Here is a 22,399-nt window from a genome sequence, read left to right as displayed (position 1 = left end):
ATAGCTATAAAGTATATAAACAAAGCTCAATATTTCTCTGAACTGTAATGGAGCAGAAGTATAAAGTCGTATGTAATGAGAAGAATAGGCACAGTATATAGGATGTAGGCACAGTACCTGAGTAAATGTACTTTACACCACTCATGAGATGACAGGACTTTAAGACAAAGCTGCTGAACACATTTCTTGTTAAGAAAAGATGGATTGCAGCAAAGCTAGAATGAGGAGATGAGAGTAGAGAGAAGTTTAATCAGAAGAGAAGATGTGGAGAGAAATGCTCAGGGATGTGGGTGTTCTAAGAGAACTTCAAATGTCACACATGGCCCACAGTCTTAATTGACAATGTAGCTATTCAGCTGTTGGTTGTGAAACTTTGAAATGCCACATGTAATTTGTTTGCCACAACTGATTTATCCTATGGCACAAGAGAGAGACACTGAATAGGATACTTTTTCATTTGAGAGGGGGCATAACTGTTATATATAAATGTACTAACTGTGTATATATATATATATATATATATGTACACTGGACTGATGGCACTGATTCTTTTCTTGGAAGTGAAATCAAAACAGAATAAGGCAGAAACGCACTGCATATGTATTTGGTTTTATTGAAGAAGAGAGATATGAATAGGTAGCCTGTTTTAAGGCACCTTAAAAATGTACAACAAAAGCTGAACCATTTATTTATTCAGAATACAAAAATACACATCTCAGTGACTCCAAATTGTAATAAATAGTTAACCATGCATTCTAACCATAAAAAGGCACAGAAAACAGTCACTTAGTAGTCATAAAAATGATCAACTACTTTACCAAATCATCCAGATAGTAATACAGGTGACAACCGTAACATTATATTCCAAATGTGAAAACACAAAACACATCATATCATTTAACCTTAGCAATAAATATGCAAATGTTTATACCTACATATATATTCTTAAAAATTAAAACTGTGCCATTGTAAACATAATGTAAACAAATGAAATTCACTTTTCTCCCATTACTTTAGGAACCCTGTCAAAGACTATGTGTTAACCTGTCTTTTAGAGATCCTTGCATGGGTTTCGTTGGTTTTTGAAAACCAGGCAGTTTGCAGCATTATTTACAGACCACTGGAAAATGTAGCAAGGGAGAAAGGTGGCGACTTCCACTTTGCGTGGAAAGGTCAAGCATTATTTTGCCTGGAGTCTGAGGCCAAAACACTTGAGATTTACAGAACCCGGCAGACACTTTGGACACACGGATACCATAAACATAGACAGACACAGCCCAAGAACTGAAACAGTATCAGTGAGTTCAGTTTGGTGACTGGTATGATGGAGATTAAATGGATGAGAGGCCAAAACTGATGAGCACTGCAGCGACAAGGCAGCGCACAGCAGTTCTAATATACTGCTTCTATAAAGCACATACTAACAGAAAGGCTTCAATTTAGGCAAAACCTATATCCAGACTTTGTGGCTTGGAAAAGGCCAACTGTTATCAAATAGTTAACAATGAATCTAGATCTACTAAATAAATAAAAGGCGTGGTTCTGTCTGGGGAAATGAGATCTAGTCTAAGTCTATGTTATATATAAATTAGTGATTTATACTTAATAACCTATCTTTGGCTGTGAGTTGCAGGATGAACAATAGTGGATACATGAAAAAAATTATCTTGGATTGGAATTTAGTATAGGCTCACTGATTTCTGCATGTCAATGTGTGAGACACTGAATATAGTGGTATTTACTCAACTGATTGTAAGCAACTGTAAAATCATGTTATTTGACATTGATGTGAATCAGGGACTGTAGAGACGTGAGATATGATAGATTGCCCTCTGCTGGGATATTAGGGGCAATACATGACTACTCACAATGCAGCCTCTGCTGCACTCACATTCTACTATTATTTAGGATACTTTGATGAATGCTAAAGGTTGAAAACTTGTGCGTCTTGTCAAATTTCAGCATTCAAAATTCAGTTTTAAAAAGCCTTTACACTACTTCTTAACATAAGGGAAAAATAAACCAACATGCAAGCAACAAATTGTTCTCCAAAATCGTGGTGAAGGGGCAATTAAATTATCAGAGTTGAAATTACATGGTAAAATTAGTTGGCAATGATAAGTATACAATTGCTGATAAGGTAAAATATGCCACTGCTGTAGTACACACACCCAAATGCACGCAAATACATTGCGATACTTATTACATATTAACACAACAGTCATGTCTGCCCATTCTACTCATTCATTGACATTTCAGAGGAAAATATTGTCCCGCTTTAGTGTATCATCTTGGAAGCACAGAGGAGCAAAACTACAAACTAGTGAACCGCTGGAAGAAATTTGGAGTCCGTAAGAAAAAGCAGTCTGTCTATGGGTCTAACTTTTAAAATCTAATCCTCAAACCTTGAGGAGGAGGAGAACATGTACAAAAACTCTTTCAAGGTTTTTTTTCCCACTGAGAAACATCATGTCAGAAAGCTGCAGAGACAGTATCAAAACAAGAGATAAAATATTGCACCATCATTAGAATACAACAGCATTATCATGTACAAGAGATTAGAACAAAATCAACTATACACAATTGTTATGGTGTAATATACACAATCAAATGTGTAAGCTGTTGACAATGCATGCCATGTCAGCAATCTACAAATGCATTAGACTACAACACTACAAACATTGTTTGCATACACTGGTATACTATATATACAGTGTGTCTATATATATATATATATATATATATATATATATATATATATATATACTAACTTAGCATCACATATAGAAATATACCCTGTAATGCCACCAGTCTTAAAAGAAACTATCGAGTAAAAGTAGTGTTCTATCAACATCTCACTTGTGGTTTGAAGAAAAAAAAAAAAAGCTGCACTTGAACAATGCAATGCAGGCTGCCGATCAGCTTCTCTATTTTATATATTCAAAATCAATATCTAGCTCCTATTCTCATTAGTGTTAAATACTGTGTTAAATTGCCAAAAGTTATAAAGTTGAGGTGAACTGTTAATTCTATGTAATGATATGAGGATTTGCACTTGCATAAAGCAAGAAGTAAAAAGTGCCTTTTAAGAATTCCTTAAAAAAACTCAACAACCCTACAGTATAAGTGGTTGGCTTCAGACCAACAATTTAACGTTCTTCCTGACTAATACTAATCTTTTTTTTCCACCTTAAATGGAATTAAGACCTAAGACCTACTGGCCTATTAAAGAAAGAGTTGCGTTCTGAACAAAGTTGTCAGATGATCATGTTTTCTTAGACATTCACTTTGGTACTGATTTTCACATCCACAGAGAACGTGTCAACTTACGGATATTAATTCCACATATTCATACCTCATCAACATGTTTTTTAAAACTTCTTATGATGTCTACCAATAAAGCACATTTTACACTAAATGACTGAAAATATGGCACTTGACACAAATCAGTGACACATCATTATCATGCAAACAAAATAAATTAAAGCTAGAAAAAAAGTTTGATTTAGACCAAAAAGGATGCTTTCAGTAGTAACAAATGGCATCATAATACTTAAGTCATGTAAAACTTGTTCAAGTGTTATTTTGCACACAAAATAAATCAACACACTAATCATGCAATTAAACATATCTAAAGTTGAGCTAGCATAGCATGCGACAGTATCCCACTGTTTTCAGAAACCACACCTTCCAGATTTCCACCTAGACTGTGATGTTTTCTGTCTCTACTGAAACCCAAAGGCTGCTTTAATGCATCTGCAGCTCTACAATGAGGCAGAGATCCAGCAAACATCATGTTTTCACACACCACTGCACTCAACTGAAGCTAAATCCCATATTCATGGAAGTCCTGGTTTTGCTACTAGTTTGTTATCATAACTCAGACAACATGTTACTGTCAACAGTATGGTTAGTTGCATACCTGATTGTGTGCTAGGAATGGTTATTAACTTAGAAATGGCTTTTTTTCTGAAGATCCATGACTTCCTTTTGCACTTCCATCAGCTTTCTTGACTGTCATTTTGGCACCAAAGCACAAGCAAACACACTAATGTATCTTGTTCACAACATCTCAAAGGCTGTCTCAGCGGAACGATAAAATCCAGCTCTCCTCAAATAACTATTCTCTCCTTCACTGCCTACGGTGCTCCCAAACTCTTCCACTGATGCAAGGGGAATGTTTTGTTTCCCCTCTCTGGTAGCGTCTGCTCCTGGGTTAGAGGTCAACCATGGAGGCCTTGGCCAGGTCTTTAGTTCCCTGGAGAATTCTCTTCATATGACCCACTTTCGATATCCCCAGATCCTGAAGAGAAATAAGACCAACACATTAAAAACACATACATTGGCCTTTATGGTGATGCATTAATGTGATTTCATGTGTTTGACATGAATTGCATTTAGGGGAAAACAAATATACCTATATAGTTATTCATTACATTTTAAGACTAAACAAACTTGGTGATTTTATATAGTATCTATTGTGGGAAAATCTGTGTTTTTGTATCAGTGTCAGTACGGTTCATCTAAGTGGCAAATCTTAGATAAAAATGGAGCAAATAAAAAAACATTTTTTTTAGCCATTCTGGTACAGTGGCTCATCAGACTGTGTGTTTGACTACTTTGGTACAGACTAAAATATCCTGACAACTGTTGGATAGATTAAAATGTACAGGTATCTAGGGTGCCCACAGGTTGAATCTTGATGACTTTGATGAACCCCTGAGTTTTCCTTTAACAACCACTGTGGAAGCCAAAGTTTTGGTTTATGAATTCTAATGCTTGTTTCCTTTGAGTTAACCCCATCTAGTGGCTGGGGGCTGGGATGGAGACTGATAAAGGCCAAGGATGCTACCTGGAGGGTGTGGTTAGAGTAGGAAGACAGTCTTTTGAAGTCACTCCCTAAGTCCTAGCAACCACAGGCAATGTCCATCCCTTTCTTTTATTTTATCAGAAAATCTTCAGTTTATCTATAGATTCCTTATTTTTAGTCAACCTTTGGCATCTATAAGTTTTATTAAATAGTTCTTCATATTCTGGACATCGTTTGGTGGACCTTGGATTATTTTTGTGTGGAACATCAAAACATTTTTGCTCAGCCACCATAGTGGTTATCATATAGAAAAACAGACCAGAAATAATCACAGCAGCCACCGTGGGTTCACAATTGTGATTTTGAGTGATTGCAATGAAATTTGGTATTGACATTCATGTGACTCACTGAACACACTGAAAATGCTCAATATTAGCATGTTACCATTGTCATTGGCTGCATGTTGGTATGCTAACATTAGCACTTAGCTCAAAGTACCACTGTGCCCACAGCCTCCTCCAACATTTCCACCAGTTTTGAGTGGAACCACTGTGAAATCAACAAAGGGCGCTCACAATGCACAACATGCTGTCTTTCCAACCTGTAAATATGACATGCAGCATGAGGTTTATATAGCATTTCAGTTTTCTGCTTTCAATAAATTACTTCTCATGAGTAACTTAACAGCTGCTAAAAATCTTAATTTTGCTGACCTCCACTGGTTTCACCTCTCACCTTGCTGCAGTGATGTACAACTGTTTTCTAGGGTGAGTCAGTACACCATGACATCACTGCTGCGTGTGGTTACAGGTGCGACACTTCGGACCACACCCATCAGTGATGCTTACTTTGGTCAGAGGTGGAACAGAAATGAAATCTTTAACCAGAGAGGTCAGTAAAACACTTCCTCTCAGCCTACTGATGACACAAAATGACACATCTTGTGTCAAAGTAACCAAGTTACCAGGACCTGAAACTGACTGTGCTCATAGACTAAGTTCCCAAAAATGTGGTAAATGATAAAACCAATGATGGCTGAATTCCATTTAGCTCCCTCAGTTTCAGGGTTACACATGGTGACTCATTATCATACTGTGCCTGTTTTTCAGTAGAAAAAGGCACTACTGTCTGGTAAGGCCCCACTGGACTGCCAGAGACAAACCCTCTATTTCCTGATAATCTCTGCATTTAGTTTGTGCTTTGTTCATTCATTTAGTTAGAAAACCTCTGACAGTTCAATACTCCAGAGGCATCAATTACCTCTTTGCTTTGCTTTGTCTTTTATCTGATTATATTATTGATTAATTGTTTAGTCAATGTCAAAAACAAGTTAAAGATGGGCATCATCATTTCCCAGTACCCAAGCTGGTATAATCACATTTCTTTTTTGGCCAAACAGTGCAAGAATATTCAATTTACAATCATAGAGGATTAAGAAAAACAGCAAGTATTAATATTTGAGAAGCTGGAACTGGTATGTTTTTGCTTCAGATAAGACTAAGAAAATTAATTAATTCAAAATGGATTTAATTTTGAATTGACTGACTTTCATCCATTACAATATAACAGGAGAGCAACACATTAGACAAATGAGATGACTGAGTGACTGATAAACTGTAAGATGATGGAATGAGGGGCAGAGAGACAGAACAAACACATGTATAATGTAACTGTGTTTGCGTGTATGTGTTAGTTTATGCTGCAAAATCTATCAAAACAGCTTACAGATATTGGTATCAGCATATATGTTGGCAAGAATATAATGGGAGTGGGAGAAATCTCTCTGAAATGTCTCTATTACATACATTGGACAACAGAAAGGAAGTTTATTTTTCAGCTGCAAAATGTTCTGCTCAGTTTTAGTCACACTTCTTCAATAATCAAATTTAATTTTGTTATCAAAAAATGTTTTTTTTAATTATCCATTTATGGTACAAACGTTCTTGTTATCATTTATTCATACAGTCCCGTTTAGGCACTAATTTCAATCAAAACTGTATAGCAACTTTGCTTTTTCACTGATTAATATCTCTGTTATCTTTATCTCTAGATATTTTTTGGATAAGACACACAACTGGAATTAATTCTTTTGTAATCCATTTATTTTTACATTGGCAATTCAGTCTGGCTCTGGGAGTAGGGTCATCTGTCAGCTGGCTTTTTCCTAAACTGGCTATGAAAAGAAATACAACTGCTCACAGATATGTAAGAAGAGAAAATCTTTATACAAGGAGAGGAGCTTGTTTTCACTTCTTTGCAGCCCATACAGATCTTAGTGTTCTCTTCAGTTGAACTTACACACAGACATGTTTGTCTCAGTCTTTCTTGTATATGTGAAAAAAGGGTGGCAACATCATTTGCAATGCTGATATACACCTAGGTTTTGAGGAGAAAGGTGTCACGCAACTGACCCATGAGTCAGAACAAGTTCATGTGAACATGTGTGGAAGTGTGATCTGTTTGTACATCAGTGTAAAGACACATGACACGGGCTAATTTCAATCTCCTGTAAATTCCAGTGAACTGTATCTTCCTTTTTTTTATTGGATTCACACAATCTGGCTTCACTGCCTGACTTCAGCTCTCTATAACCAGCCCAGCTCAGTTTGCTCTATCCACTCTCAGCCCATCCCTTCCCTGTAGGGTTCCCCTCTCAGCAGATACACAGTGTTAGTGGGTCACAGCGAGTCGCTTTCACAAAGCAACGGTCAGACAGAAGAAGCCAAGCAGAGCAATGCAGCACAACACGAGAGGTGGCACAACAGGGAGACAATGGGTTAAAGAGCATAAGAAATAGACCAAGAGGAGACAGAGAGAGAGTTGATTGTGAGTTGGAGGAGACGATTCACACAGATTCACTGAGGGATTGAGGTGTGTCAACAGGTGTGTGTGTGTACCTTCAGGTCCCTCCTCTCCAGGTGCAGCAGCTCCGAGCCTCGAATGTCGTGTCGGGTGAAGGTGTCTCTGTACTCCCCCAGACTCAGCTGTTCCAGCCAGATGCCCACCTCTTCTGTGCCCCATCTCTCCACTACACACACACAAACACACACACGGAGCAGAGCAGAGAGAGGCTCAGAGCGCCTCACAGGTGTACACACACTGTCACTCTCCCACGTCACTTAACTGCTTGTCCCATTCATGCTCTCTCTCACACAGCACCCAGATGTGAACATGTCAGCACACACAACCTCACGAATGGGCACAAATTGTGGTAAATCACTGAAAGAAAAGATGGAGGAAAAAAAGGTAGGGAAAGCGGGAGAGCAGTGGCGGCAGCTGGCGGAGGAGGGAGGAGTATGACAGAGGCCAAAGGTTGGTCAGAACAAGGCCAATGGCGTTCCAGGAAGACTGGGGGCATGCATACTGTATGGTAGACCCGATCAGAACACACAGAAATAGTAGGAGGTAAAGGGAGGTGGAAGCCTGTGCGGTCTGCAGGAAATACAGCCCAACAAGTCAGGAACCAGCCCACGATGAGAGGAGGAAGGGCTTACACTTTTAAACTTAATCTGACTGTTATAATTATTTCTAGCATGAATAAAAATGTATACCCACTTCATCACATCAAGAGTGGACTGCTTGAATCATTTTTACTTGACTTTTTAATGTTCAACACGCAACAAAAATGATTTGATTTCTGGCTTGTTTGTATTAAAATGAAATATTCAGTCCCTGCAGGGTTTTCCTTGGTGTAGCCTTGTTCTTCTCCTGACTTTGTGCCTTCTGAAGCCATGTTGACAGCTGGATGAGAGCATGAATGGAGCGGAGGGGGTGCAAGTTGATGGTTAGGGTCAGACTGTGGGATATAACACCTCAAACACACACCCATTCTTTGTGTTTCTCCAACACAGTAATACCTTAATGCATGGACTGTAATATGATGGCAGCAAGGGACATGGTGAGAAGTAACCATGACAACTGGTGGCAGAACCAAGTTTACTTTGGTTGTGTGTGAATGTGTATCGTCATCATAAAGAGTGTAAAGTTTAAGCAAAGTTATACAATCTTAATGAAGGATGGTTTCACCAGCTTATCATCCCTATTGCCACTAGTGCAAGTATTTATTAATCTGTGTATATAATGATGTATTTGACCACAAGAAATGATTTCTGTAGTTACAAGGCTGAGAGAAACAAAGCAACTTTCATACTATTTGAACTTAAACTTTATACTGTGATTGAGAAATCAAATCTTGCTTGGCCTAATACATTAAATGATCTGAACCACAGCAACATTTGAGCATTCAGTTTGTCATTCAGTGATTTAATGCTACCATCCTTTCAAATTAAAGGTAGTGACAACTGTGTAATGTAACTACATTTTAACAGGCAGTGTAAATCATGTTCCCTATTAAATCCCCACAGCTGATGGGACAGACTCTGACTGACTGATTCCCCATCCTGAGCAGACATAAGCAGTCTGTCTGTCCAGTCTGTTCACTACTGAGGGAAACTGTGGCACAGCCCTACCTGACTGAGGGCTCGTCTTCTTGGCAGCCTTCTCTTTCTTGAACTTGGGGACAATGCGAAACATGCTGCTGCGACTGTTCCTCTTGCCGTAACCCAGTGAGTGTTCCTGGTACATAAGCACAGTCAACCTATAGCCTTTCATTTAGCTACTGAGCTCTCTCGTTACCTGGAGCCATGTTACACAAAGACATACAGTATGGTAGACCATATATATATATATATATATTATATAATATATATATATATATGAGAGAAGTATTTTACACAGTCTAATGTGTGTATACTATTGGTATTGGTATTCTAGAAAAAAACAATTAAATAAGTTTATTAGGTACATCTACAGTGGCTAAAACTAATGCAACAGTCCTGCAATAAATCTGTCTTCATGAAGCTATTTTAGCTATTGTGTGGGTTCTGTGGCAGTGACTTCTTTGGGTAAAAATATTCAGACTAAAAAGACAAAATGAAAGACTTAACAAACTTTCTATCTATTTTACTGTTTGGTGTACAGCCGGAAAACTTTAAGCCCTTTTCTCTTGACCTCACTGTTTCTGTAGTCACTGCCTTTGTAGGGATGTGTGTGTCCATGTTCATGCCTGTGTCAGTGTTTGATGTGGCTGCTTACCTCCTCATCGTTAGGCTGTAGTATATGGTAGAGCCAGGGGATCTCTCCCAGTTTGGCCAGTTCCAACTCCACACTCTGCAGAGCACTGGACAGCTGCTCCTCCTCTGGTGGGTCCAGTTGCTGCAAGAGGGAGAAAACAAGCCAAGATCAACTACACGCAAGTTAAGAAAGGTAAAAGAATTCATTAATATAATGATCATCTTAGTGTTAGGGTATAATAACTCACCAAAGAGACTCTGCCCAACAGTAGAGACTCGGTCTCATTGTACAGAGCCTTGACAGTGCTGGCCACCTCTATAGCTGTGTTCCTAGTCAGACTCTGGCAATGGGACACAGCAGTTACTACAGTACAGTATTAGAGTATTTACCACAAATACAACAGTGTGTGCATTCTTTATTCAACAGTTCTGGAAGCTTTGAATGGCTTAGCTTCACTTTATAACAGGAGCAGCAAAACTAGTCCATTTAGAGGTTTAATGTGCAACAAAATATAAAACAATCATGGTGAGGGTACTATCAAAACAAGCTGAAATGCAGCTAAAACTTACGATGTGAGCTTGTTCTGACACAAATTTAATTTTCTGATTTTCTTCCTGTTCAGGCTAATCAAACGACAGAGAAACATACCAGTGCTCAACGTAGAATGAAAACGTGTGTTGTGTGATTTGTGTTGATAGCTAACCTCTGGAAACTTTGGGTGTGTTTTGTTGATGGCGTGAGATGCGGCATTAACAGCATGAGCCAGCTCCTGTTCTAAAAGCCCATTGGTCTTTGCAGCTTCACATATCCTGTGATTAGACGGAGCACATGTGAGAGGTTGTGAATTATAATTAAAAAACAAAATGGTAATATCCTGGATTCTTCATATATCCATAAGGCCTGTGGGCATCTGGAGTTTACCTTGTAATGAGCTCCTCTGCAGCTCGGGCGCACATCTGCACCAGGGCGGCCTCCTCCTCTGTAGCCAGATCCACAGACTGCTGTGGGTAGAGGTGAGGCCGCAGAGGAGGCTTATCATACTTCAACTTGTCCTCCCATGACTTCAACGTGTTCTCAAATGCCTGCAGGGGAAAATCAAAGGATAAGTGTATCACGTAAAGCAATTCTTGTAAAGTTTTGTCCGTTTCCCACTCAAAATCCAACCTCTCTTCACTGAGCCCCACTCCACTTCCCCTCACTCCCTCTCCTTGTCTCACCCGGTCTCTGGTGAGCATCTGAGCCCTGTTCTTGTGCTGGATTTTAATGACTCCAGGTGGTTGGATCCAGGCCTCACCATCCACCTGAATGGGAACGCCCTCATCACCCAGGATGGTAATCTTCACTGTTCGACACTAATTTGGGCACAGACAAATAGATTAGACATAAATAAACATATTCTATTGTGCACATTTTGTTATATGTTGTTTTTAGTGTGTGTTCTTACCTGTGCAATGCGGTGGTGTTGCAGTTTGATGACTCTGGAGACTGCCATCTGCATACTCCCAAACACAGCCACAACTTCCAGGATCTTATCATCAAATGATGGGGCACAGAAAATCTGCACAACAAAATAATGAAGTTCAGGAAATGTATGTGTGCCACCATGTTGCATCTACTGATTGTTCACTGTATAATCTAAGGATGAGGCTGGTATTGTTCTATATTTTCCTTTAGTCAACAAAATTCATTAAAGGATAAGAACATTAATCTGTCTCAATACCTCGCAGCCTATCCTCTCTGTGGCAAGCCACAAATCCATTAGTTTCTACTGAAGATGTACATTTTAAAAAGGCTTGAGCAATTTCCTCAATATTTTTGAGTATTGTCAAGTATTCCAAAAATGTAATATATTAATATTTGAGCTGCTGCGAGCTAAATTAATGGATTTTTCTCCGACTGACTGGTTCAAAGAAATCCTGGGAGGACTGCAACAAGCAGCTAAAATATTTTATCCATAACAATGATGAAATTGCAACTGGATATTTTCTTCAAGTCATTCACCCATAGTCTATGGCACAAAGGAATAATTAGTCAGGCAGGCAGGAAACATCAGCATAAATTCATTATTGGTTTTAGTCTTCTCATATTTGTTTACACTGAGAAAGATAGAAAATATCACCAGTTTTATCCTAAAATGTAATAGCGACAGGGAGGATTTGTGAACCCATATCTCAGTCCTCCTGTTATATCTGTAATATTTCCCTCAAAGAAAACATTTTTCTCTGTCAGCTCAGTTTAGCTGGAGCCTTAATGAGAGATGCATTGTTTCTGAAAGAAGAGGCTCCCAACAAGTCTGGTATTGATCTCTGCCAGCAAAGTGCCCATGAAAAGGTCAAAGCAGTAAGGAGTCAGCATCTGCCAAAGTACACAGGCTCAGCAAAAAATCTGTTGGACTCGCTGAAATAAAATTATCAAAGCGCATGATCAGATGCGTTGTCACTAGGCCTTGGCCACTAGGTGGAACCCAAAATACATTTAGCAGGAAGTTCTGTATTGCATTTTGGGTGGTAAAGCAGAGATGGCAACATGCTGATCAGAGACAAAAGCTGAATCTTTCCTTTATTATCAGTTTCTGGTGTCAGTCATTTGTATTTTAACAATATTATAATTTGATGTATAGCTAAAGTGTAGATCAACTGCAAAGTGACAAAATGTATGATTAGACCACAAAACAGGCAAATCTATTCAAGACAAAAACCTCAGATTGTAAAGTATGTCTGTGTGTGTGTGTGTGTATGTGTGTGTACATGATAACTAAGTTTAACTAAATGTTCTTTCCCTGTTTCTGTTCCTCTCCAGCAAAACAGTTACATAACACAAAATGCACATACTGTATGCCTGTGTCCAAGGGTAACCTCTGCAGGGGCTCACTAAGGGGTGTGCATGCATGTGTGTAAGTGTGTGTGTGTATGTGTGTGTGTGCGTGTGAGAAAGCTGACACTCTAATCCTTCAGCAGCGCTTGTGCTCCAAGCCTTAAACAAACAAGCGCAAACACTCTAACCATCCCTCTCCCTCTCTACCTCCAGGCTATCGAGGTCATGTTAAACTAGGAGCCAGGTTGTCTTCCCATAGTTTTAACAACAGACAAAAAGACAGAGAAAGTATGAGACAAACAAAGACAGATATGGAGCCCTGATCCAGGAGTCTGGCCAATTTCTGACATCAGCTCGAGTGGGAAAACTTCCCTTTTCCTATTGAGAGGTGATCTGACTCGCCAACTGAGGGCACGTCCAGCAGGATGGAACATTACACAGAGTTCACTGTGAACATCTAGAGTATTGTAAATGTACTCACATCATCCTCCTTGGTACCACCCCAGAAATTGGTCCCGCCTGCATAGCTAGGAATGTTTAACACTGCGATACCCTGAAGGCTGGGCAGGGGGATGTACTGGCCATCACACTGGGAACAAAAAATAACAAGCGGAGCTCAGCTGGACTAGTGAGGGAGGGGAGCAGGGAAGGTACATGTATCTGGAAAAGAAACTCTGCAGGTTTCATCACATCAAACATCAAATCTAATTTAAGTCACTACCTTATCTTTAATCAACTTTAAGGCCAATTTTACAGCAATAATTTTAACAATTTCTGATTGAACATCATCAAAAGAATTCTGTACAACAATTACATGGTAATTTAAGCAGTTTAATGCACTTTAGAATGGTTTAAACTTAAACATAATCATAAAGCCAGCAGACTATTAACATTTCAAAACTGCCCTACACTTGACCACATGAACACACCATCTGCTGGTTTTTAACAGTGGAGAGGTGTAGCAGCAGTCCTGGAGATGTTGTTTCTCCTGAGCAGTTCAAATCAGTTTCTGAATAAATCTGAGGTAAGAAATAGGCTGGGCAGTTGCAGAGTCATGCTTCACGTTGCATCCATAACACGTAGCTTAAATAGTCTTTCAAGAGGTTCAAGAGTGTTGAGAAGTGGTGAGTCACATCCTCAACTTAATCACTGCCCACTGTTAGCTAGTTGGTGAGGCTTCCAGTTGCCTGGGTCTATAGATTTTCAGAGTTTTTTTTTTTTTTTTTTTTTTGACTTTTTATGACTTTTGGTCATAGTGAAATCTGCTCTGGCAAAATGCATTTTGGCTTTGGGAGTTATACATTTACAGACTCTTTCAAAACCTCACATACCCTGCTGTTTTTTTCCCCTCTCTCACCTCTAGCTGGACCTTCTGCTCCAGATTCTTGTAGGTTCTCTGCAGAAGCTCCTTTGTGCCCAAAACACCATACCACATCATGTTCTTGGTACGACTCCTGTATAGGAAGGAACAGAGGGTGTGTACAACAGTGTGTAGAAAAAGGACTGTGATAATATTAACTGAAAAGCTGTTTTCTCAGCACTGACTGGAAATGATCAAGAGAATATCTGGGAGGAGTGTGGGCTGTAAGAAAAGTATTATGTAATGGATGGTTGGTTTGACAGAGGAAGGAAGGAGTTAAAAACCACACACATGCTGGTAAGTGTTTCTCACTTGGTAAAATGCTATACACATTAGAAGCACTGTTAGTGCATAATAGCCTCTATTGATTGTATTTCTTTTCTTAAGAGTCATAACACAGGAAACCAATCAACATAAAATATGTAGCATGTGAGGATGAATGTGTAATCAGCTAACTGCTCAACTTTCACTGTGGTCAAAAATAGATTGCCAGTTGCCTTAATGGCTGCAGAGGTACCTGGGGTAAATGTTTCTCACCTGCATTTCTCTGGATGCTCTTCTCGCTTGTTGTTGAACTCCAGGGAGATCTTGGCGTCCAGGCCAATGCCAAAGTAGTTGTTCATCACACACTTCTCCATGTAGCCCTCTCTGCGTGGAGTATCAGCCACGCACACAATAAATTCAGTAAGCCCACAAAGAAAGACAAACAGACAATCAGACAAACAGAGAGGGGGTGAGAGAGAAAGATGTGGATATACAGTAGATTTGCACATGAATGGACAGAGAGAGAGAGAGACGTAAAACCAGACAGACTGACAAGTAGAGAAAAGACAGGACGAGACACTAAAAGAGAGAGGGCTCTTACAGTGAATCCAGGTCAGGGTCGATGAAGGGTGTGGCACCAAAGGGGTCGATGTTGGCCAGCAGCATCTTGCTAATGATGGAGCTACCAGCGATGGAGGCAGCCAGACCTGCCCGCAAGCCTGCACACACACATACAAATACAGTCACACAAGGCTGCACTGAAATGTGCAAGTGATGCTGTCGTTGTGTGTTCTGTTACAGTGAGGTGAGGAAAAAATTTGTTTTATGGAATCTGTGAAATAGAAAACATTATGTGTTGTGTGTGTGTGTGTGTGTGTTTACCAGGGCAGATGATGCGTGTGTTGAGTACAGGAAGGTTCTCCTTGCTGGTGGTGAATGGGGTGATGGTGAAGGAGCCATAGGACTGGGTGCTGCGGCTCACTCTCCTCTCCGTAGGAGAACAGGGACTCTTAGCGGCTGGATACACACACAGAAAACTTTGTTTCACTTTAAGAAATTTTTATCACCCAAACTGTTTAACATTTGTTAAACATGAATTATGCATTTTTGTTATTTTTGTTATATTTGTGAAAATGAAACTTTTAATCTGCAGGATTCAAGTGCTGTTCTTTCTGCACAAGGTACCAAGGCTGTGACAGCCTTATCAAAATCATACATTTTTAATTCACAGATTGAAAATATATCCTAGTTGATTGTTGACAGGTTTGTTAAAAAATGTCTCATTTAAAAATATGCATACCTAGTTATGTAGTGTTACACAGCCTCTGTGTACGTACAGCTTCACATAGCTGCTCTTCTCTTTAGCGTTCAGCTGGTGTGTATTTTACCATGTGAATACATGATGACCACTCCTGAATGTTGTGTGTTTGCCATCCAGGAGGAGTGAATGTTAGCAACTTTGCTCACATTGACATCATGTGATTCCTCTTTGGGGAAACAAATACATGCAAGACTGGCACACTGGGGGACTGACATTCACTGAAAAATGAATCTGACCAAACCACAAGTCACAATCCTTTCTGTTCACATCCTCTACTTGCTCAGAGTGTTTTTTTTGATTTGTGTCCAGGTCAGGAAGGAGTAAGGAGGCAATGAGAGGAAACAAGGAGAGGATACAAAGCAGAGGGTTTGACTGATACCTCCTGGTCTTCCAACGGCTGAAAAATGTGTGGAAGGAAGGAAGCAGCTCCATGATAAACAGGAAGAACTTCTGCCCCTAAGACAATAACACATCCTGCTGCTGATCCACACACACTCACACAGAGGCACACTGGACATTTACACATTAACATGCATGTGGGTCCACATAGAAAGCAGCACACATTCAGATGCACATACACAGGCAAACAGGGACTTTATAGTGGCCCTGCCGCCACAGTTTCCACAGGTACCATCATTTATTATTAAAGAAGTTTTCCGTTGCCACATACTGTTGTGGAGACTGAAGATGGAGAGATAAACAGCTTAGTCTGGTGCAAGAGGTGGAATATCACAGAGGAGAAGGGTTTCTCCATGCACTTTTAGCACTAATCCTCCAGTTTATTTATGACAGGAAACATGATTTGCGTCAGCAGCACTTTTTTTCCATTAGCTATGTGTCTGGATTTCTGTGGTGCAGAGAGCACACAATCCACAGGGTGGCAACATTTTAATCCTGAGCAATTTTCTATTTCACTTCACTTCACTCCACTTCACAAAGTAAAATAATCCTCTGGACTTTTTCTTACAGTAACATTATTTTTATGTTGACCACTAAGAAGAGAACAATATGGGCTTTTATATCTTTGTCTATTCTCATGTTTGCCCAAACTACAAGAACAGAAATAAGTGGGGGGAATGTGTTTTAAGACATCCACTAGGTGAGGTCAAAGTTATTTTCTCAAAGTAAGCCTCAATCTTTAATTAAACAAAAATGCCTTTTAGGTGACAGTTACTGATGAAAACGCCAGCTGGCAGAGAGGGTGACTTGGAAATCGAACAGGCAAGACTGGACGGGTTAGATGTTCTGGAAATGGTCCAGGGTGGAAATGCATTAGGTCAAGCTGGTAAAAGGTTGGCTAACGGGTCTGGAACGGGACCAGGCCAGACAGGCCGAGGCAGCGGCAGCAGAGGCAGCGATGAACTTACATGGCACTGCTTCCAGTTCCTTGGTGTCCTCATCTTTCTCACTGTCCCTGTTCTCTTCCTCGCTGTCCTTCCTGAACTCAAGTGGAGATGGTAGCTCGGTCTCCTCTGTATGAGCATTCTGCTCATCAACCACTGAAAACACAAGTTGAATGAAGTCAATACAATAATATAATAATTCATATATAGCCTACACGTTCAGGGTTCAGATGGGTTTTCCCTCCATAATGACCATGTGTGTACCTCTCTCAGCCTGTTCTATGATCTGTCGCACAGCTTTCTTCAGACTGTTGGCCCTGAGCATCAGCTGCTCCCTGCTTTTGAACAGCTGGTGTGGTGAACTTCCTCCTCCTTTCTCCGTCTCCTCCTCCTCCAGCTTCTCCTTCAGCTCTGTCAGGCTCTCTTCGCTGGCTTCCTCCTCCTCCTCTTCCTCCTCCTGCTCCTCCTCTACAATAGGAGGGGTGGAGTGGGGGAGTGGAGGTAGAGCCTCTGTGTTGAGGGTCTGGAGGAGGGAGTCCAGTTTCTCATTCAGGATGGCACACTGGTGGGCACAGAGGATAGGGGACACAAACAGAGGTTAGATGGAGTGCTGAGGCAGCATTCAGAGTGAAGCAAATCAGCAGAAATGTAATATATAGCAAGTTGCCTTTTAGCACAGGTGGATTATGGATGTTAACTGCATTGATTTTGAAGCTTACTTTGAGAGACATTGTGTCGCACTCCTCTGCGTTCTCTGTGCTTTTTTCATAGGCTTTTCCCACTTTGGCAACAAAATCCTTCACTGTTTCACACAGGATCCTAAGACAAGGAAGAAAACGTCAACATTTCATGGTATAATGTTTCACAAAGAACAGACACGCTCACACAGATCTCTGATTACTGCTGTAATGACTAAGCTGATTTTATTTTTTAATATTGTGCATTCTCATTTCTAACTATTTAATCTCCTATCTTAATGGGTTTTATTTATATGTCATTATGTATTTTGTTACAAACAACTTAGAAAACTTGAAAAATATAGTTTAGCACCAGTTCACCAATCAGCCTTTAAATAATCTTGTGCTATTTAAAATACATGGCAAAAAAAACACACACCTGCATGTAAAGGCATGCAGGTGTGTGTTTTTTATTTGGGACAAAGGATCCTTAGAGATGCCGAAATGTGCTGCCTCAGATATGTTAAAAATGTCAGATGAATTTTTAGTTTGTAGGTGGTTATTTTGTGTTGATTCTACTCTGCCTGTTTGGGGTCATGCTGTTATGTTAGTCACTTACTTGGCAGAGGAGATGACCACAGAGTGCTGCTCAGAGTTGAGGATCTTTGTGAGGTGGGCAGCGACTGAGTCTTCATAGGCAGAAATGTGAAACTGGAAATAAAATACATAAACAAATACATAAAAAGTATATTTAAGTGTTGTTTTAAGAAAACACCACCACATTCAGACTGAATCCTGTAGCCAGCGTGACAGCTATAAGTAAATGCTCGTCCATTTTACTCTTCAGTATGTGAAATGCTGCAAACGTCTGTAAAGGTATAGAGTGAGAAAAACTTATTTTTTAATTTTCTATGCCTTTGTCCACTTTTGAACCTGAGCTAAGGTGAAGTTGAATTGGAAATGTCAGACACTGTTTGCAGGATGTGCTCAACTACCTCCCACTCACATCTGTCTGTCTGGAAGCCCTGCTGGGTTTGATTGTGTCTACTGATGCGTGTGAATATCTGTCAGCTCCTGTGAGTACCTGGCAGTCGTCAGCTCCCTCAGGCGTGGTGGGGCAGCTGTGTTTAGGTGGGATCTTAATCTCGTAGGTCATGATGCTCCAGCGGTCCAGCATCTTGGTGCTGGCCCTCTCTAACTTCTCCAGGATCTGGGGCAGCTGGGTGTCATCATCACATGATGGGCCCCAGCCCAGCACCCGCGCCAGATCATTGCCAGTGCCCAACGGCAACACCCCCAGCTGGCACTGAAATGCATGCAGAGGGTTTATTTGGCATCAGGGAATACATGCCTGCAGCATTCAAAATGAGATCTGTGTGTGTCTGCATGTCTGCCCGTGTGTGTATAATGAGTGCATGTCTTTATGTAAGCTGGCCAGGAGCAAAGGCAAAAAGCTCAACTGGCCATTGACCAAAGACACATCATTTTCTATCTACTTCCATCTTATTCTGTTCTTACATTTTCAGCATATAATATAACAGTAGAAGGGAAATGAATTGCTATCTCAGTACTAAGATTTAAATTTCTGCTCAGTGCTGTTTTTGTTGACATCACAATACACTCACTATACTTTGTATTACCTGTTTGTGTAGATTGAGTTTGTCAATCTCTGAGAGGACCCAGCCCACACTGCCATCGCCTCCGCACACCAGGATCCGGAAGTTGTCGAACTTTTGAAACAGGCGCAGACTGACAAAGATAAATCGGTTATTTTGTAGGGTTCTGATTTCTACAGTTACATACAGTACTTTGTCTGCATCAGTACACATCAAACTGTTTGTTCTACCTCACCCAAGGTGCGGCCCACCATTGACCAGGTCAAAGACTTGAGCCGGGTTGAGGAGCTGCTTGAAACGTCGCAGGAATTTCACTCCCTGGTTGTCGCCACTTTTGGAGTTAACAAAAACCAAGAGGGGACTGGCACATGATGGAGGACAGGTGGCTTTCCAGAAGCCTGAGGTAAGAAATTTCATACACCCCATTTTACTGCTGTGCAATTCACACTGAATAAAACCACATCAAGCTGCAGAACTGGATACTACAAAGGGCAAGAATAGAAACATTTGTGCCTCTCTGTATAACCAGTAACCACCATGCAGATAAATCTAGAGTAGCAGTATTGGATGGAGTGGCTGGTACGAAATAACTCAAAGTCAAAGAATAATACACACAGAGCACATGCCAAAAACACGTTTTGCTAATAGAGCACGAACACACACTCAAATATGCTAATCTGTGGAAGGTGATGCAACAAGAGGTTTCTGTGCTCACAATATAATCTGTACACCCCTGCTGTGGTGACAGCTTCGTGCATATTAGGGCTTCCATCGTATATGTGTGTGTGGCACTGCTATCTGCTCTTGTCCTTTTTCCCCTTTCATCCTCCTTCACTTCTTCCTTCTGCTCTCTAATCTCTGTCTACCCTCTTCGATTTTTTTCCCTTTCTGCTTCTCCCTCTCTCTCTCTGATCTTGTCAGTAACGGATGGAATGAGGGAGGGTGAGAAGAAGAGAGGGAGAGAGGCATGGAGGGGAGGGAAGGGGAGTCACGACGCTCCAGCACGTGCTACAGTCTGCCCCCCAGCCAATTACAACCAAACTCCCCCTCTTCCCAGCCTGCATTTGGGCAGAGGGGGTCCTGGCACGTGAGGAGATGTAGAGAGAGTGAAGGGCAGAGAGAGAGAGAGATAGACAGAGATGTAGGATGCATCTTCATTTTTATTTGCCCTTATTCCTTTTTCTGTTTTCATCTTATCCGCCTCCTTTCATCTGGACTCCCCATCCTCCCTTTCTCTGCCTCTATTTTATCCATCCACAAATTAGCCGATGCCAGCTTTTCACAGACTCACTGGACTGTGTGTGTACTGCATGTGTGCATGTGTCTATGTGTGTGTGTGTGTGTGTGTGTGTGTGTGTGTGTGTGTGTGTGTGGCTTCTGCAACAGTAATCCAATCACACATGCTTATCTGAGTCTGTCTCGCAGGTGCTGATCTCCATTTAGAATGAGTTTAATGTGGGCTCTGGTAAATACACACACACACACACACACACACACACACACACACACACACACACACATCTACAGACAGACTTGAACACAGAGAAAGACAGAGAGATGACATATATGACCAAAGAAACACAGAGGACACACACATACTGCGATGAACAGAGGGAGCCAATCTGCAGAGCTCGTCTTCTTCTGTGTGCTCATCTGTTTTCATGAAATGATAAGTGTGCGTGTCCATTTTCACAGCAAGTCCAGAAGCATCTAATTCTAATTCTTCTCTAACACACACATCTGGTCTTAAGATCTCTTTCGAGCCCTCAGAAAAGTGTGTGTCAACCTGTCAGACTGGGCTATTTTTAACTGCAATTTCCTGGAGCACATACCCGTGCTCTGTCCCTCTCTCTAACACCATCTATGACTAGCAGGAAGCTAATGAGAAACTATGGATTTGATGCTAAGATCAATTACCCGAAGGGAAAATAATAATACAGACTTTGTCTCTGTGTTTTCCAGCACATGCTTCAGCATTTTACAAAAGAAGCTGGTGGTGAGAAAAGGTAAGTGTGTGTGTGCACTATATGTGAATTATTGCATGCCTGAACGGACCATGATGCCTTGATCAAACTGGAGTGAATCATCACTCTCTCCCTCTTTGCCCTGCGGCCACCATCCCTCAATGAGACGGAGCAGAAAGGTCAAAGTCCAGAGCGAAGGCATCAGTTGACCAAATGGGATGAAATCTCATTTATTCACCTCTGAAATGTGGCAATTCCTCTTAGGTGCTGTCTGGCAACAACCTCTGGCCTTTTGAGTGAGTCAGCGTGTTTGCGCATGTGATGGTGTGTGTATGTGCGTATGCATGTGTGTGTGTGTGTGTGGTGCCTACCGTCTGAGTCAATGCTGTTGAGTGCCGTAGGGGGAATGATGGAGACTTTGCACTGACCTAGAGGACACTTGCGAGGGTACAGGTCCATACAGGCTGTGTGCACCTGAAAGAAGAACAGAAAATGCAACATATAAATATACAATAGAAATGACATAAATCTCAGGTGTGGTGATTAAAAATTATAATAATTGATAATTGATTTTATAACAACATGTCTGCCTTTTGCACATCTGCTTCATTGTTATTTGAGTGGTTAATATGATTATGTTAGGGGATGTGCTTTGTGTATTAGAAAGGGTGGGGTGGCTGGAAGCAAAGTTCCCCAGAGTACAGACATTATTCAGCTGTCGTAAAGTCGGCTGGTGACGACCACTTATCAGCATGTCTGATAGAAAACTACCAGCATCCCAATATTAAATCAGTCAAGAACCATCAGTCAGACCCATGTAACTGGCATGAGTTTCAGTTCAGTCAATGACACAATCAAGTTGAATTAGCCGCTGGGATAATGCTCTCTGTTGTCTTGAATGATCTTACAATTCAAATTCAAACAATTCGTTCCTAGTATGATTTTAATCCTGTTTAATACCAGTGGTATTTAGCAGAGACAATTCAAACGCTAAAATGTATGTGTATGTGACAGATGCCTTACCATAGCTTTGCACCAGAGGCAGCGCCAGTCCTGCAGTCTCAGTACGCTGCCACATGTCTTATCACACACAGCACACTTGGCACTGACGGGCAGGTTGCCTTCCAACCACTGGTGAGGCATAGCGATCTGTAGAT

The 22,399-nt window shown here is 40.8% G+C and overlaps 1 protein-coding gene across 10 annotated transcripts in view; it reads right to left on the bottom strand.

The window, feature by feature from the left end:
- Positions 1 to 593: 593 nt before the first annotated feature.
- Positions 594 to 22,399, bottom strand: part of dgkh (diacylglycerol kinase, eta) — a 49,817-nt gene continuing 28,011 nt past the window's right edge. For 4 of the 10 annotated variants that reach the window (XM_018704395.2, XM_018704393.2, XM_018704396.2 and 1 more), the window contains 23 exons: positions 22,266 to 22,391; positions 21,614 to 21,716; positions 19,514 to 19,676; positions 19,303 to 19,411; positions 18,747 to 18,968; positions 18,282 to 18,373; positions 17,705 to 17,804; positions 17,250 to 17,547; positions 17,010 to 17,141; positions 15,204 to 15,338; positions 14,923 to 15,040; positions 14,595 to 14,705; positions 14,055 to 14,151; positions 13,179 to 13,286; positions 11,328 to 11,441; positions 11,101 to 11,235; positions 10,805 to 10,965; positions 10,587 to 10,692; positions 10,131 to 10,223; positions 9,905 to 10,024; positions 9,280 to 9,385; positions 7,708 to 7,838; positions 594 to 4,303 (listed from right to left, as the gene is read on the bottom strand). In XM_018704395.2, coding sequence (XP_018559911.1) covers positions 4,217 to 4,303; positions 7,708 to 7,838; positions 9,280 to 9,385; positions 9,905 to 10,024; positions 10,131 to 10,223; positions 10,587 to 10,692; positions 10,805 to 10,965; positions 11,101 to 11,235; positions 11,328 to 11,441; positions 13,179 to 13,286; positions 14,055 to 14,151; positions 14,595 to 14,705; positions 14,923 to 15,040; positions 15,204 to 15,338; positions 17,010 to 17,141; positions 17,250 to 17,547; positions 17,705 to 17,804; positions 18,282 to 18,373; positions 18,747 to 18,968; positions 19,303 to 19,411; positions 19,514 to 19,676; positions 21,614 to 21,716; positions 22,266 to 22,391 — 2,967 coding nt within the window. In that variant the 3' untranslated portion in view covers positions 594 to 4,216. Of the gene's footprint in view, positions 4,304 to 7,707; positions 7,839 to 9,279; positions 9,408 to 9,904; positions 10,025 to 10,130; positions 10,224 to 10,586; positions 10,693 to 10,804; positions 10,966 to 11,100; positions 11,236 to 11,327; positions 11,442 to 13,178; positions 13,287 to 14,054; positions 14,152 to 14,594; positions 14,706 to 14,922; positions 15,041 to 15,203; positions 15,339 to 17,009; positions 17,142 to 17,249; positions 17,548 to 17,704; positions 17,805 to 18,281; positions 18,374 to 18,746; positions 18,969 to 19,302; positions 19,412 to 19,513; positions 19,677 to 21,613; positions 21,717 to 22,265; positions 22,392 to 22,399 lie in introns of all 10 variants that reach the window. The other 6 variants (XM_051076901.1, XM_018704394.2, XM_018704397.2 and 3 more) reach the window with 4 other exon arrangements.

This window comes from Lates calcarifer, linkage group LG1, assembly GCF_001640805.2.
Source record: "Lates calcarifer isolate ASB-BC8 linkage group LG1, TLL_Latcal_v3, whole genome shotgun sequence".
NCBI lineage: Eukaryota > Metazoa > Chordata > Actinopteri > Centropomidae > Lates > Lates calcarifer.
The sequence above is the reverse complement of the archived record's forward strand: the minus strand, read 5'-3'. Positions and strand labels throughout refer to the sequence as shown.